General features: G+C 38.5%; 1 protein-coding gene and 1 pseudogene across 1 annotated transcript; one reads left to right on the top strand and one right to left on the bottom strand.

The window, feature by feature from the left end:
- LOC128516161 (histone H2B-like) overlaps positions 1-18,625 on the bottom strand; it is a 153,807-nt pseudogene that overhangs the window by 111,236 nt on the left and 23,946 nt on the right.
- On the top strand, positions 670-12,141 carry LOC128516129 (zinc finger protein 239-like). The gene is made up of 4 exons (XM_053490438.1): positions 670-694; positions 809-914; positions 4,377-4,415; positions 9,491-12,141. The coding sequence occupies exon 4, from the start codon at positions 9,646-9,648 to the stop codon at positions 10,501-10,503; it is 858 nt and encodes a 285-aa protein (XP_053346413.1). The 5' UTR covers positions 670-694; positions 809-914; positions 4,377-4,415; positions 9,491-9,645; the 3' UTR covers positions 10,504-12,141.

The following is an 18,625-nucleotide window of genomic DNA, read 5'->3' as shown; positions in this document are numbered from 1 at the left end:
TCTATTGAATTATGCTCTTGTGAATGTCACAGATCCGTGACTGAAGTTATAAACAATTTAAAACATATATAAACACAGGGCCGCTGCTGGCCAAATGGGTGCCCTAAGCAGAAATTTACTTTCGTGTCCCTTCCCCCAAATATTACGGAAGTAAAAATAAAATAATAAAAAAAAACACCAACTATAGGGGCCAAAATAGAACTTGATTTATTGATAAAAGTTAATAGATAAATAAATTGTATCATTTATAAATTATAATTGTAGCTCTACAGCAAAAAATACAAACTAAAATTACACTTTGAATAAAACATTTTATAATAAATAAAACAAACAATAATAAACTGAAATAAAACCAACACTGTCATCTGCTGGAGCTTTCCAAAGTTCAAAATTTACCATATGGTCATTATAAATCATAATCATAATTGCCTCTGTGTTTTAATATAATGCATGCATACAATCCATGGCAGGGGGGCATTTCAGCACATAACAACGGCCGCCACTTGAGGTGACGTTAAGGAAACGTTATGAGAACGTTAGGGAAAAGTACAAGTAAATCCCCAAGTACCAAAACCCCTACTGTTATACCCTCCCGGACAGTAGGTGGCGGTATGCACCTGAACACATCGGTTTGCGACCCGCCAGTTAAATCAAAGAAGAAAAAATATGAGGCTGTTTAAAGAAGAAGCGGACGGTTGTATTTTCCTGCTTTATCTGCTGACACGCTGTTCATTCGCTTCAGCATTTTGGCTTTAATGTTTTCTCACAGCATTAATAATTAACGTCAGCTTTATATATTTTTCCTCAGGTTTTGCTGTGTCATGTCGATAATCGCCTGCACACTGAGATCTTACTGACGGATTTTTTACAGAGACTGTTTGATGAATTAAAACCCCAAGCATGTTGTGTCTGAGGTAAGTTCAGCTAAAAACGGGGGGGTACACAATTGTTTTTAGTTAATGGTTCAGTACACAATCATTTTAAATTTCCAAGTATTAGTTTTTCCAGCACAGGGTAAAATGTTAGAAGAAAATGACCGCGGTGAAGTTCGTTGGACGTTGGATATTCGAGCTCCGGCGACCAGATTTGTAGCGGCGATTCGCTAACAGAGTCCGGCAAAATCACGTCGCCTACTGCGCGAGTTAGGGACCGTCTGCAAATTACTGTACGACTGAAATACGGATAATATTAATATTATAAACATTGATATTTAAAACAAATAAACGAATTATTGCTTCAAAATCTAATCTAAAATGTGTGTCCACTTGTCCTGCAGAAGGCACAACCTTTTTTTGTCAATATTATGACTTTTCATTTTGATTAATAATGAATATGTACTAATTCTGCATTTTACTTCAATACCTTCCAGGTCATGTGACATATTGCCTCAAAATCCATTCTAAAATGTGTGTCCACCTGTCCTGCAGAGGGCACAACCCTTATCTTCATTCCTCTGCTTTCCAGAGCATACCTCCACCTCTCCAAATTTTCCTCCACCTGTTCCCTGCTCTCGCTACAGAGCACAATGTCATCTGCAAACATCATAGTCCATGGGGACTCCTGTCTTACCTCATCTGTCATCCTCTCCACCACCAGAGCAAACAAAAAGGGGCTTAGAGCCAATCCTTGATGCAGACCCACCTCCACCTTGAACTCTTCTGTCACACCTACAGCACATCTTACCACTGTCTTACAGCTCTCATACATGTCCTGCACCACTCTAACATACTTCTCTGCCACTCCAGACTTCCTCATACAATATCACAGCTCCTCTCTCCGCACCCTGTCGTACGCTTTCTCTAAATCTACAAAGACACAATGCAACTCTCTATTACCTTCTCTGTACTTCTCCGCCAGCATCCTCAAAGCAAATACTGCATCTGATGTACTCTTTCTAGGCATAAAACCATATTGCTGGTCACAAATGCTCACCTCTGCCCTTAACCTAGCTTCCACTACTCAGTGATAATATTGACAAAAAATGTTTGTGCCCTCTGCAGGACAGGTGGACACACCTTTTAGAATAGATTTTGAGGCAATAGGTCTTATGACCTGAACGGTATTGAAGTAAAATGCAGAATTATTCATTAATCATTTATTTATTTTAAATATGTGTATAATATTAATATTATCCGTATTTTAGTCGGACAGTAATTTGCAGACGGTCCCTAACAAGCGCAGTAGGCGACGTGCTTTGGCCGGACTCTGTTAGCGAATCCCCACTACAAATCAGCGAATCTCTGCTACAATTTGGAAATCTGGATGCCGGAGCTCGAATATCTAACGTCAAACTAACTTCACCATGGTATAAAAATGTGTATGTGAGTAAGGATAGCAGTTTATGTAGGATACACTTTGCAGACAATAGACAAAATGAAAGGGATTTTCATGCAACAAAAAAACTTAGCTGTTGACAAACAGCTGTGGGAAGTTATTTACAAGTGCAAATTAACATCTCCTGTGTCTCTGGCAAAAAATTTTCTAACATGTCTGCGAAACTACAAGCTAATTCTCTAACTTGCACTATTTAGTTTAAGAGTTTTCCCAAAACATTAACCCTTAATTAACATACTCAGGCACAACAATCAGAATAAGAACACAACTTGTATGTAATAATATTAAATTGAAATTATGGTTTTGCAGAGTTGGTGTTAGGTTTTGGTCGTTGAATGCAAACTGTAGGCCAGTGTTTCCCTTCAACAAAGATTGCTGGGATTTTGCTGCTACGGGCAAACTTGTGCAACCCAGTGGTGAACATGTTTACTAAGAGTGGCTGACTTTTCATTATTGCCAGAAGGTTTCTGGAAATGCGTCTACGGTAACAAACACTGGCAAACCTGTGACAATCTTTTAGCAAACAAAACTCTATCAAAAATTATCTGAAAGCTGTTATTTCATTATAAAACTAAAAAAAAACAAACAAAAAAAAATCATGATGGGTAAAAATGGACAGTATACCAAATCCTGACTTTGTTTTATTTATTACTGTATTACTCACCTGAAAGTGAAGCTTAGATGAATGTAAATTAATAACCATTTTAAACAAAGAATATAGTGTAAAAAAGTAGTTTTATTATTGCCATAACTTTATGAACATCTGCTCATGTGCTTAGTATTGCTATTCACGCTAACAACCTTTGAAGAGAGAAACTCATAAGCCCTATTCGGACGGGGATAGTTTTCCAAACGACGTCTGGTTTTAATTTTTTTTTAGTTGACGTCTGTCATTTCATTTCGTTAGTCGGGACTAACATCTCCGTGTTTATTTCGGAGGTAGGAGTGTCTGTGTTTTACATGTGGGCGTTGCACAAGATCACATGTCCACATCTACAACCATTATTGGTGCGCAAACTTGAATATCGGCGCGCTAGAGATAGTACGGTAGTTCACGTTGACCAAAACACACAAGAAAACGTGTTTTGGAAGAAGAAAAAAAAACGGCAATCACAGACATTCGCATTCAGACGGGATTAGATTTCTCAGAGGACCTCCGAGTTTGCTGAAAATCAGTAGGTAATTTGCTCTGGAATTTTTACAGACGTTGTGTGAGAGAAAGACAGACATGGCAGATTCGGAAAGGATTAAAATCACAAAGTACTTCTTTGAAACAGAAATTTCTCTAACGACCCCCTGTAAAACTAGTCCCGTCTGAATCGGGCTAAAGTCTGCAATAAAATACTCAACTCATTTGCTTTAACTCTATTTTGGCAGGGTGTAAAATGATTTTATGTTTCCACCATAACCATATAATGATAAAATCATATAAACCATGATTTTGTGACATTAGATGCAATTTCTCCAGTAGTGGTAAACAGTATTTGACCTGGACCTTCTACATTTTTGTGTTGATTTGGATGTTGTTTTTTTAATAATCTAAATAATGTTTTTATCAAGTGATCAAATGTCTGGAAGTTATCTAATGTACCTGATCTCTTGTTTGTTGTAATGGAGACACAAGTCCATGTAGAACTGATTGTTCATGCAGACATCCAGTTACACTACAGTTCATGGAAAATATGTTCCAAAATGATAAACCTGTTAGCAGACCAGTGGCTAGTTAATGCTTTTTAGCCTTACAGGTCTACAGGTGAGAGGTGAGCTGTTTCAGTGTTCAGTGCCGGATTGTGTGTACACATTGCTTCTCTTCTCATATCTGTGAAAACGGTTATCAGGTGGTTAGTTTTAATGAAATGGTTACATATATTCCCTGTGACTATGTATGGTGAGATCTCGCTGCTTTAAGGTCTCAGCTCCACGGTGGTGAAATTAAGTTCTCCGTAGCTCTTCACTACTTTTTTATTTTTATTCCAAGGCCTAGTCTCTTAGGTTTTGCAATTTACAAATAATTTGTACTTTGTGTCTTTATCTGTTTACAGGTTTTAAAATTACCCTGAACGTGGGCAGCTTCTGAGCAGGTAAACATAAATGTGAATGTGAAAACTTATTCTATTTAAAAAACATTACTAAAACATGTCCTCAATGTGAACAAGGTATTTGTTTTACTGGATGTATCCCCCCTACATAGCTGTGCTGGCATCTGTGCTCTGTCTGTATCAGACTTGCTCATTGGTCTTGGCACCATTGACATTAGTATGTGGGCTCTCAGATTGGTTATTTGGAATCTATCGTGAAGGTTCAATCAAATGATTAAATGTCTATTAAAGACACGGTGACTGCTGATTTAAGACTGACAAACCAAATGTGTGTTCATATGGGTGATTCCATCTCAAATCAACCAGTGGGTTCCACCACATGATCACAGATTTTGCTGATTTTTTTTCACCAATTGTTGATATTGCCATGAAAATAAAAAAAACCCAATTTTTTTGTCCCAACTCCCACTCGTTAAAGAATGGCAGCCATCTTAATTTTTGGCCTCAAAGTGCTTTAAGACATGCCCCTTTTTGAAATCCTTTTTTCCTTGATAACTCACTTGCTATATGTCATATGGAGATGAAACTTGGTATATTTCTGTAAGTTTTTATGTAGAGCAATCGGAATTTGGCTATCTGCTGTGGTTATGGAGATATTTCTGGAAAAATTTTTTTTGGGGGTACCCCTTTTCGACCCCCCAAAACCCAAGGTCTGCATGTATATATGTTACTCAAAAAAATAGGGGTACTTTACATCACCTTATCTTGAAAATAAATAAAAACCAGGGGTGTTATGCCCTGTTTTATAGAAATAATCAAAAATTAATTGTCCAGGTTTTGCAACATAAAATGATTTGACACACAGAAATGTACTGCAATATCTGTAGAATACTTAATGCATACTCATAAAATTTGCTGCTTTCAAAGTAAAAGTTACCTCAAGTTCTTCTGTAATGCATGTCTAGTCAAAGACTGATAATGACGTTATTCATCTCTCTACACTAAAAGGACTAATCACAGTTTTTTTTTTTCATCACCCTGGGTATCTGATTCTGAAAGAACAAAGCCCACAAAAATGAGTTCATGGAATAAGACAAAAAGGTACATGTACGAGACCTGTCAAGTTGCAGTGACACAATAATAATAATATTAACTAGGAAAGGCATGCACTTCGTATCTACCAAAGTCATTTTGATAGGAAATGCCTCCACAAATTTGTAAAAAAAAAAAATATAATTCTTGTACTGGCTGGCTGCACCATCTGAGAAGTAATGCACATGATTTAAATTTGGTAGAAGAACTTTCAGTGGATTCATGAGAACCTTAATAAACTTGTGAACAACAATAGCATTGTGTTCCCTTTCATTACTGACAACACAAAAACTTTTGCAACTTAGTGAACCATCGTTTTCACTACCATCCCTATAGTAAACCACGAAGGGTTCAGAATCACCTGGGATGTATCCCAATGAAAACCTTGAACAGCATCCTGACAAATAAAAAATAACATTCGGCAAAATCCATGAGGATAACAGCCTCCTTTCCAATGGGAAGTTTCTCTTTCAGTTCTTTCAAATAAGCAGCTTGGGCCTTGGCTGTATAGTGATGAGCTGTGCAGGAGTCACATTTTTCACAAAGTCTCATAATGAATTCCACTGCTTGAACTGAACAATGTCATCTGGGTCCAAATCAGCATTTTCAAATATACCATCAAGATTAGGGCTGGGCCAGATTATACCTTCCACGGTAATACCGGTACAATGTTAGGCAATGATAAGAAAATGAAATATTGCGATAGAATATGGGTAAAACACGCATGTGCAGTGCCTTTGTTTTCAAACGCTTATGGCGGAAAAAGCATGGCGGCGGCGGAAAATAAGAAGGGCGAAAGCCTGTGCAACATATAGTCACAAGAATCTAAATAACAGACAAGCTTTGCCATCAAGTCTTTGTAATCAGATTGTGATAAAGATAAAAAACTACATTGGAAAGCTTCAGTTAATAAATTAACATAAATTCTGCACTTAATTAGCACCAAGAAAAAGATGATGCAATCACCAAGTTCCTTGAGTGATTAGTATGAACCTGAATGGTTCAGTTACAGGATACTGTTTGACATGTAAATGACACATTTACTGGTAGATAAGGCCTATTGTGTAGATACATGTACATTCTCTGTATAGAAAATGTGTATCAAATCGTAAAACATTTGCAAAACCTGGACAATTGATTTTTAATGATTTCTATAAAACGGGGCATAACACACCCCTGGTTTTTATTTATTTTCAAGATAAGGTGATGTGAAGTAACCCCTATTTTTTTGAGTAACATATATACATGCAGACCTTGGGTTCTGGGGGGTCGAAAAGGGTTACCCCCCAAAAATGTTTTTTTTTTTAGAAATATCTCCATAACCACAGCAGATAGCCAAATTCCGATTGCAGAATCTGAATCTACATAAAAACTTACATAAATATATCCAGTTTCATCTCCATATGACATTATAGCAAGTGAGTTATCAAGGAAAAAAGGATTTCAAAAAGGGGCGTGGCATGTCTTAAAGCACTTTGAGGCCATACAATTAAGATGGCTGCCATTTTTTTAACGAGTGGGAGTTGGGACAAAAAAATTGGGTTTTTTTTATTTTCATGGCAATATCAACAATTGGTGAAAAAATCAGCAAAATCTGAGAGGTGATGGTGGAACATTTCTCTTTCATTGGTTGATTTGAGATGGAATTACTCATAAGTCAACACCATAAGACATAAACTAAAAATGTTTCACAATGTGTCCCTGAATGTAGGGAGGCTTAAAATCAAAAGTACCGGGCAGTATCTGGTTGGGCCACCAGCTGCTTGAAGTACTGCAGTGCATCTCCTCCTCATGGACTGCCTATTGCGGACAGTCTGGGCACTGATGGAGGGATTGTGTGTTCCTGGTGTGACTCGGGCAGTTGTTGTGGCCATCCTGTACCTGTCACGCAGGTGTGATATTCGAATGTACCCATCCTGTGCGGGTGTTGTTACATGTGGTCTTCCACCGCGAGGATGATCAGCCGTCCTTCCTGTCTCCCTGTAGCGCCGTCTTAGGCGTCTCACGGGGCGGTCATGGCGATTTATCGCCGTAGCCACATCAGCAGTCCTCATGCCTCCCTGCAGTATGCCTAATGCACGTTCACGCAGATAAGCAGGGACCCTGGGCATCTTTCTTTGGGTGTTTTTCACAGTCGGTAGACAAGTCTCTTTAGTGTCCTGCGTTTTTAGAACTGTGACCTTAAATGCCTACTTTCTGTAAGCTGTTAAGGTCTTAACGACCATTCCACAGGTGCATGTTAATTATTTGATTATGGTTAATTAAACATGCATGGAAAACATTGTTTTAAACCCTTTACAATAAAGATCTGTAAAGTTATTTGGATTTTTACAACATTATTATTGAAATAACAATGAATAAGTCCTGAAAAAGGACATTTCTTTTTTTGCTGAAAACTGGTTTTTTTTTTTTAAGCACAAAAATGTTACATTTCAGGGTTTTTAGTTCAGGTTAGGTGCAGGTCTATTATTCTTTGTGGCAATGTGGAGAGCCACTCTCTGTGGCTTCTCTGTGTGTTTCTCGACAGACAGGGAGGGAGGAGACGGACAGGAGAAGGAGAGATAACAGTTTTGTATGGTCACAGTCAAGTAATTTATAAGGTAAACGCATATTTAGTGCAGGATGCAAGCAGGTACTCCGGCAGGATTAACTTTGAAGTAACAGTCAAATAGGACACTTCTGGACACTTTGAATTGTATCACAACAAGAGTAGAGGTTTATTTAAACAGCGCTGGAAATTTGTTACACACACCGCAAAACGTCTGCAAGAGAGGGTTAACGGTTCCCATTCTCACAATGCCTTATATATCCTTATATCCTATATTCATCGTTACAACTCCTAAAACACATAATGTGACAAGCAACGGCTGTGCTGCTGTGTGGTGTGCTGGTTTGTGAGCGAGTTACATCTTCTGGGGCCGAATTTCTGTCAATGTACATAGATCAAGGCCATTACTCTCTGCGCATTATGTTCTTTCTTGAATGTACACACATTCCTAGTTCTGCAATTCTAACTAAATATGCAAAATTTTTGTAAGGCACACATAGTCTAATAAAATTCCCTACCAAGTGCAGCGCTACTGCCTTTCTAGAATCTTAACAGTATGAAATTGGAGCACAGTACTCCAAGGACAGTGAAATGTCTGATAGCACTTTGGGTGGGATCCATCAGCACAAATAAAGCGAGAAGGAAATTTACAGAAATGGGTTGAAAAATTTGAAAATGTTGTGCTGCATGCGAGCCTTCGGTATCATTACCACCACAACCAATGCAGATAGGTCAACGTTGTGTCAGATTTGGGCTGCTAGTGTAGGATTACACATTTATAAAATGTTGAATCTAGTTTCCAATGTAATTAGTATATAAACTGAAAAAGGTATGTACATTGGGTTTTACATTTGGAGTTAAAGATGGTGACATTCTTAGATCAAGTCTGGTAGCCCAGGTGTCTGAGACATTAACCTTTTTTGTCTTTATGGACTTCCTGATCACTGGGTAGGGTCCCAAAGTAAATGTGAATGCTAATCTCAAGGCCAGGCTGTGCCTTTGTCCCTATGATAATGTGAAGGTCTGGGAGATACTGTCAGGCTGATTAGATTAGTACCTACTGTATGCATTTGAAAGCCACTGTTATACTGATAAGATCAGGGCTGGGGAACTGCCATTATCAGGCTGACTCCTGTACTACACTATGGTTTGTTTAGAATGTCTCCAGCTCTTTGTATCCCTCCCCCTTAAAGTATAAACTCTCCAGAGCTGAGTTTTTAGTCAGACTTGGATGATTACAGGGATGCACGGCGAGTTTTCAATAAAGTGTAACTTCTGCTTAAAAGATATCCCAACGTCTCCTGGTCTCTGACAAAGGAAAAAAAAAGTTTCCAACACTAATCTGAACAGAGCCAAATCAATCTGACCAATTTCACATAACATCGTAGACAATCAGCTAAAAAAACTGAGTTGTGACACAGCATTCCTGACCTTGTTAATGAATAATTAATTAAAAATATATTTTTTTTGTCCCCAGATAAAACATCTTCCCAAGTCTTCTCTTGCCCCTGATGTGTACACTGCACTCAGATTTACCACCAAAAGTACTTTAAGATATGGCCTTTTAAAGGAAGGTTAAATATCACAAGTACTAAGAAAACATTATATAGTGAGAAGATATCCCATGAAGAGATGAAGAATCAAAATTACCAGTGCTCATGTTGTAAGAAGAGATTCAGTTACCCAAGTGATCTGAAAAGACATCAGCGCATTCACACTGGAGAGAAGCCGTATCACTGCACACAGTGTGGGACGAGGTTTTCTTATTCTAGTTCTCTCCAAAAACACCAGCGCATTCACACTGGAGAGAAGCCCTATCACTGCGCGCAGTGTGGGAAGAGTTTTGCACAGACAGGGTACCTGCAAGCACACCAGTATATTCACACGGTAGAAAAGCTTCATCAGTGCTTACAGTGTGGGAAGAGTTTTACAAGGCCTCGTCAACTACGAGTACACCAGCGCATTCACACAGGAGAGAACCTGTATTACTGCTCACAGTGTGGGAAGAGTTTTACTGCAGCCTGTTCTCTCCAAGCACACCAGCGCATTCACACAGGAGAGAAGCCATATCATTGTGCACAGTGTGGGAAGAGTTTTACACAGGCAGGGCACCTGCAAGCACACCAGCCTATTCACACGAGAGAAAAGCCTCATCAGTGCTTACAGTGTGGGAGGAGTTTTGCAACGGTTGGGAACCTACGAGCACACCAGCGCATTCACACAGGAGAGAAGCCATATCATTGTGCACAGTGTGGGAAGAGTTTTACACAGGCAGGGCACCTGCAAGCACACCAGTCTATTCACACGGGAGAAAAGCCTCATCAGTGCTTACAGTGTGGGAGGAGTTTTGCAATGGCTGGTAACCTACGAACACACCAGCGTATTCACACAGGAGAAAAGCCGTATCAGTGCTCACAGTGTGCAAAGAGTTTTAGACATTCAGCTCGATTAAAAAGACACCGGTGCTTTCACACAGGGGAGAATCCATAACACAATCACAATATGGGACATGATTTATCCATTGCTGTCACTCCTAAATATACTTTCTGGTCAAAAAACGGTCAACATTTCATCAGAAGGGTCAATTTATTGGGCTGCATCAAGCTAAGAAAACAAGAGATTTGAACTTACTGGAAAAGGATTAAGAAGCTATAAAGCAATACAAATACTTGGAATGATAGTGCTGAACCATCAACTTTTTGGAAGTAATATCAGTAAAAAAATCATGAATTGAGACCACAAACACTTTTATAAAGTTACATGGCAAAAAAAAATCAACAACAACAAAAAAAAGTATGTTTAATAGTGGAAGGAAATAAAGCATTTCCATACACACAGAATGTGATGACAACTCACAGCATTGAGACTAAACAGTTGTGTCCATAAGAAAACCACTTGATGGCGAGAACCATCAGATTTTGCATTTGAATTTGCTGGGGATCGTAAAGATTTGATATTGGAGCAATGAAAAAAGGTCATGTGGCCTAATGATTCCAGAGTGATGGGTGCATCAGGGTAAGAGAGGGATCATGTAAATTCAATTAAATTTTCAATTTTATTTATATAGTGCTTTTAACAATGATCATTGTCTCAAAGCAGTTTCACAAAAATGAAAATATTTGAAAAGCAAATTTATGGAAGTGTGTATGTGTGTCTAGATGATGAGATTGTCCCCTATATAAGCCTCTGGAGACAGTGTTGCACTCTAAAAACTGAACCACTGGGTCATTATTAAACACTATTGAAAACTAAACATTCCTGTGTTTTTTATTGACTTTTTCCCACATAACTTCACAAAGTTTTTGTGATCTCCATTTGTTCTGTTTTGTTTGCCATTGTTTAGGTGAATCTTTTGCCTAACTGCCATCTAGTGGTCTCTTTAAGAAACTGCTGATAATTTATAAAACTAGGAAGTGAGTACCTGAGCACATGGCTGATGTATATGGTTAAGATTGATTTTTGAGTAATCCTCATCAATCCTTGTTTTGAAAGAACGGAGCATGCGCACTTTGCGCATCACACACACACGTGAAGTGTAAGTCCACTGGAAAATGCATGAGTAGTAATGGTGGACTAGTGCTGCCGTTATTTGTTTGGACAAGAGAAGGAGAGATTACTGTGGATCATTTTCTTTCGAAGACTTTTAACCAGATTATCTTTGACTGGACATATTCCCCGGACTTCTTACCTTCAGTCATCAGCCTCTCGGACTTCATTAACCCCGGTGAGACCGAACCATACTCGGTATACTCCTCTAACACACATACAATAAACACGGACTTCGGCCATTTTCCACTCACTTGCACATACACATACCGTTTATTATATATAGTTTGTAAATATTGTTTATAGCTTTGTTAGTTTGTGGTGCACCTTTTTTTCATGTCCTTTATTTAGTTTTGTATAATACACGTTTGCTTTATCTACTTGTTTGTTTGTCCTTTTTTTTTTTTTGGTATGTACACACATACAATAAACACGGACTTTGGACATTTTCCACTCACTCGCGTTCATGCACACATATAGTTTATTATATATAGTTTGTAAATATTTTTTATATCTTTGTTTGGTTATTATGCACCTTTTTCGTTTACTTTATTTAGTTTTGTATAATACACATTTGCCTTGCTTGTTTGTGTTTTCCTTTTTGCTCACCGGCCTTTTACCGCAACACCGACACAGATAAAAGACCTCGATTTTTGTAGCCACAGTTAATATAAAATTAGCTGGTCGTTACGCGGTAAAACCGACGGCATCTTTTCTATGTATTGACGGGTCTCCAGAGCTGTCGTTCAGTTATGGTCATGGGCGTTTCGTTTACCGACACACGCTGTACCGGTAGACCAATCATAAATGACCGCGCCATCTGACCAATCACAGCAGTGAGGGCTAACGGAAAGGAGGGGTTTAGACAGACTGAATCTTCCAACTGCTTCACACGAGTCGTTTACGAATCATTTAGAAATGGGGTAAATTTAACTCTATTTTTGGAGAAAACTTAAGTGTTTTGTGACCTTGCATACATGTAAACCTGTTTTAAGAGACTCATTAAGCAATATTAGCAACTTTTGAAAATGGCATAATTGGGGCACTTTAATTTTACAGAACTTTTCTATTAAACATTTTCACTAAAAGGGCTTAACAGCAGTCTTGTAACCTGAGTTATTATTGATAATGTTTAAATAAACTTAAATTATGATTAAGAGATTATACAGTAAAACCACGGATTTCGAGTAACGTGGTCTGCGAGTGTTCCGCAAGATGTGCAAAGATTTTTAAGACATTTTGACTTGAAAAACGAACAAGTCTTGGTTTCTCCCCTTTTTGGTTTAAGTGCGCATCTCTCACTGGTATAATCATCTGTGCACCTGTGTATTGTTCACCATAACACTGTGACCACATGTGTGTGCGTACAACATCTTTTATTTTGTGTTTTATGCGGGTGTTCAAAGCGTGCATGTACTGTTTATTATAAGACGTTTGTAAAGCAAAAGAAAGTCTCATTAGAGAGGTTAAAGATCCCTTTTCTTTCTCTCCCTGTGTCAGCATGCCGTTGTTTGTGTGTGTAATTTGACGCCGTGCCCCTTCACACACACGCATGGTGCATTCATAAAGACATTTTCAATGGATCGTCGATTTCACGAGTCAAAATGGAAAATCAAAGTAAAAAAAAAAGAGCGCGCCATATTTCAGAGGTTTTAATGCACGCATATGAAGAATTCAATCCAATAATAATGAAAAAAGGCAATACGGCTGCACTGAATACAAAATAATTAAACACCCCTTCCGCACCTTTTTGACAGTTAAATGAAACCATTTACTTTTCCTGCCATTTTTTTCTTTAGGTTAAAATACCAATGTATATTGACCAGGAATTTATGGTTTCCTATTTAATAAGGTGTAATCCGTCTGGAACCAGAAGCCAAGTGAAAATGAAAAACAAAAAAGTTCTGCAAAAAGGTAATATTTGATTACACGAACACTGAACTATTCATTAAACATGATTTAGTATATTCTTTGTGTCATGTAGCTGATGGAAAGAAGGCTGAAGCTCATCTAACTGTCGGAGGCCCATCACCACCTCCCCTCACCCTATCTGAGGAGCTGGCTCTGTCCCTTAATAGAGGGCAACCAGTGACACTAACATGGTGAAATGTAAGTTTACCACTATGATTTGTTTGATTATATAAATTAATGAATTTCTATCTCTGTCACTTAAAGGCTTACTGTATTTAACTGCATATGATTTATAGGCTACTGTGATCTTGGTTGTATTACTTTGACATGTTTTTTCCTGCATTATTGTTTTTTTCTTTGATAATATTGAGAATTTTATGGGTTGTATTTTCTTATAGATACTGATAGAGGGATTGTATTATTGGACCCTACAGAAAGAACACAGTCTGTCACAGTTGTATGTGTTTTGTTGTCAGGAACCTTTAGTTGCTTTTAGTTTTTTTTTTGTTTGTTTGTTTTTTTTGTGGACAATGCTGGTAGATCCATTGTGGTAAGATACATACTATTATAATGCAGGCCCCCTGTCTCCATGCTCTCATCATTTAAGCCCAATCCCAATTTCACCCCTTACCCCTACACTTAGCCCTACCCCTCCGTTTGGCGCGTTCACGTGAAGGGGTAGGGGTGTCTTATTTCTCTTTTGGTTGGAGGGGTAGGGCTAAGGGGAAGGGCCAGATAGCCCTCCAAACGAAGATTTTTTAGGACCTCACTTTGAACGAAGGGCTAAGCGAAATTTTCAAGATGGTCGCTCACTCGAGCAAGCAGACCCATAAATGTAAGTCAATTTTTGCCATTAATAATGATTTTTATGACAAGTTTTCATAATATGTATATTAATTTTAGTCTTGTGTTTGTGTTTATTGTGATGTTTTGTAAAGAAACGTTTGCAAAAAATCTCTAAAGTTTGCTAGCGGATAGCACCGATTGCGCGATATTACAAAAATGTATTTTTATGTCATGTACACTTTACTGCATGCTACAAACAAATATAAAAGTTCAGTAGCACGGCAGTTTACCGAGCATTTGATAACGCATTGTTTTTGTATTATATTCTGTATAGGGACAGCTGAGGAAATCCGAAGGCTCATCCGTTTTCGTGGTGAAAATTAGCAATTTTTTTTAAAGTCAAAATGCGGCGCAAAAAAACTTTGGGAGTGAGTAATCGCTACATGCTACAGTGCTTGTTTTCTGTTCTATCGGATACATGCATTTTATTGCTGTTTATATATAACAGGACATTAATAAAAGACCTGGGGTTGGAGGGAATAGTGACGGGCCAACAGGCATCAAAAAAATTGGAGAATTTAAAGAAGAAATATAAGGTAAGTAATGTGGTGTTATGACAACTATAGCAATTAAATTCTTTGCAGTCATTTTACTGCTTGTTTTACATTATTTGTGTGTACACACACACAAACCACCACACAACCACCCACCCACCTACACACACACACACACACACACACACACACACACACACACCACCACCCACACACCCACACTAATGTAAAACATGCACTGCAATGAGAGGAGACAAATATAAATAATGTGCTTGTGTCTTTTCAGGATTTAAGAACACCTAAAACTGGTTCAGGAACAGATGCTGGAGAGGTAACAGCTGCTACATGTCAATATTTTGATGACATGCATGAGTTGTTGGGTGCCAGACCTTCTGTGGACCCTCCTGTGGTGGTTGCATCACTCACTGATGAGGAACCAACAGCAATCGTCATGGTAATGTTTTAAATACAATGTTTTTATGGTCTGTCATTTGTTGTTTTGAGGGCAGAATGTAGCTGTTTTACAGAAGGTATGTATCGCACATGATATATGACCATATTACCCATTTTTGGACTAAAGTACTTGTTTTGATCTTCTAGGAGATTGTTGAACCAGGTACTGCCACTGCAACAAGCACTGCAGAAACCTCACCTTTGCCCAATACATCTGGAGCCAGCGCAGCAGCCCCCACAGACATAGCAAGCCCCTTAAATTCTTTACCCAGAAAAAAAAAGAAAAACAAATCCCATTGTGGACTTCTTAGTTGCGGAGTCCCGGAAGGAGCAAAAACGCCACAAAGAGAGTGAGGCCAAGACTGAGAGGTTCCTTAATCTTTTTGAAAAAATGATTGATAAAATGTAGTTTTAAAAAAATAGTGTTTCATATATTTTTATTATAAGTTCTTCTAGTTCTGCAAGCTGCACTATTGTTTACAAGTTCAATAATTCTAGGCATTTGTTGTTAGTAATTTAAGTACAATTTTTTGTTATTATGCCATTTTATATTTTATTTTCTTTACGTTTATATACATTGAAGTGCAATATTTATTTAAGTAATCTGAAGGGCATTTACATATTAAAGTTTTATATATTTAAGGCAATAAAAAGCAATATTGACCATAAAAAAAGTGTGTCTGGGCATCATTAATGATACAAAGCGCCATAAAGAAATACACAATTCACCATATAATATTTTTGGTGAATTTTTGGGGTTTGATCCTGATGTGTGTGCTGTCTATTGCACCAACAACATTTTTAAATGCAGGGGTTCTCGACAGTTCAACAAATCCTTGTCCCACTGCCTGCAGCTCCTCTGGTCGTGGAAAGATGACATTCTTTAGTTTGACCCATATGTTTTGTGCCACTTTGTGGATTACACGGTGGACTGTTGCTTTTGGGACACTGGACACTACCCGGTATGATAGTCCATGAGCCAGCCAGTAAACATAGATAAGAGTTTCCAGCTGATTACCCCAGCCATGATCATGTTCTCTGTGCAAGAGTGCCTGTAAAGCATTCATGGCTCTTTTGCTTAGGTGAAAATCCTGCCTCAACTCAAGCTCCTCATCAAACCACAACCGCAGAATTGGCACGTTATGGTTTAGCCTGCAGTATGATACTGGACCATCAGCCTGTAACAAAGAAGTTTCCATCCCCTTATTGGACTGACATGTCATTTATCGCCCTAAAACAAAGTAAAAAAGCTAATCTGCAAAAGGCTACCATGTACGATTGTAAACAATTTACAGAGTAAAGTTAATACATAATAGGGTACAAACATATGAAAACAATATGCTACCACGTAACCATCAAACAACAGTTGTCTATTGTTATATGTATCTAACAAATGTATGTAAACGTGCGCATACAAAACGAAAACATTAGTTTACTTAACTTACATGTCCAGGTAACCGTTAGCAGTTAACGTTAGCGAGCTGTGTAGTTGCCTATGTTAAATTCAACAAAACAGTCTGCATTTTTGCAGTCATCGTACTTACCCCAGCCCGATCCACCAGCAAACTTAAGTGGCGGAGATATCGTCATCTCCTTCGTCTCACAAAATTTGCTGAAGACAAATGCCAAAAAATGGCTGCAATCCACACTGCTATGACTGACGGCGACATTCTGGAATGCGTGATAAACTTTGGTGCAAGTTCTCTGACGTAACATTAGGAACTAGCGACAACGTATGATGACGTATAACCGTGTTGTAGTGGTGTCCCATTTCTTAGGGGAAATATTTTAACCCTTCCCCTTTCCACTTCGTTTTAAGGGACTAGGGGAAGGGGTAGAATTGGGATTGGGCTTTAGTGTTTGTTCTTTCAGTACAGATCTCAGGATCTTTCTGACTGATCTTATCTGCCTTTCCCATATTCCACCGAAATGAGACCCAGAAGGTGGGTTGAATATCCATTGTATCCCCTTTTGCATGAGAACGCCTTAAATTTTTGACTAAATCCACTGTTGGATAGCTTTACGCAATTTGATCTCAGCACCTATAAAGTTTGTTCCATTGTCACTTCTCATGATTGACACCTGGCCTCTCCTGCACACAAAGCGTCGAATGGCATTCAAACAAGAGTCTGTTTCCAGTGACTGCGCAACTTCAATATGCACAGCTTTTGTTGTCAGACAAGTAAACAATACGCCATATCTTTTAACATTACTTCTACCTCGTCTGACATTGAAGGGCCCAAAATAGTCTACTCCTATGTTAGTGAAGGGTGGGTGATCTGGTGTTACTCTGTCACATGGCAGTTCTGACATCTTTTGTTCACCAGTCTTTGCTCTGATCTTTCTACATGTCACAACCGGAAAGAAACTTTCTCACAAGTAAGTTAGCAGTAGTAATACAGTATTTCTGCCCCAATTTTGAGAGCATATAATTCCTTCCACAATGTCCGACCTTTTTATGAATGTCTCTTAAGATTAAAGTTGTGATATGTGAATCTTTAGGTATAATGACTGGGTGTTTTACATACTTGGGCATTGCAGACCTACCAAGACGTCCTCCAACTCTCAGCACTCCATCCTGCAGTACTGGATCTAGTTTGAAGAGGCAACTATTCTTTTTTACAAATGCATCACCCTTTTGCAACATGGAAATTTCTAAATTTTTGGCCTTGAATGAACTTGATGACTTTATTTTCTGCTCTTGTTAAGTCCTGAATTGTCAGAGACTTGTGGTTTTCTGTCATTGTGTCAGCTACACATCTTTTAACCTTTTTTGTTCTCTGTTTGAGCATGTCCTTGATATGAAGAATCCAGGCAACGGATCTTTTCCACTTGTACCAGTCAGAGTGATAATTGATCAGTTTGCTCACGTCCTCTGTGCTCTCTGTAATACTCACGAGATTCACTGAAGCTGAATGTTTGATCTCATTATCGTCCTCCTTTATCGACAGGTCATGAATGTTCTTAGGCCATCTACACTCTGGTTCTTTGGGAAAAGAGGGACCATGGATCCAATTGACATTTTTCACAGGATATTCCACTGGATGCAGAATCACTTGGAGATGATTTTGCACCAAACAGATGAACAACCATCTTGTACTTGACCAAATCTTGATTTACATCTCCATTCGGCCACCATACTGTAGGAAGCGCAGCAAATCTGTGTCTTTTTTCGGAACTCTCACCTGATAGTACATGGGTTCCACATCTGCCATCATGGCAACTTCCTCTTGTCTAAAGCATGTAAGCACTCCAATGAGTGAATTCATCATACCTGGTCCCTGTAGGAGCTCGCTATTCAATTATACTCCCTGGTAGCTGGCAGCACAGTCAAAGACTGTGCCTTTTCTTCTGAGGATAAT

The sequence above is a fragment of the Clarias gariepinus genome, chromosome 28 (genome assembly GCF_024256425.1).
Source record: "Clarias gariepinus isolate MV-2021 ecotype Netherlands chromosome 28, CGAR_prim_01v2, whole genome shotgun sequence".
NCBI classification, from domain to species: Eukaryota; Metazoa; Chordata; class Actinopteri; order Siluriformes; family Clariidae; genus Clarias; species Clarias gariepinus.
This window is presented reverse-complemented; position numbering and strand designations above follow the sequence as displayed.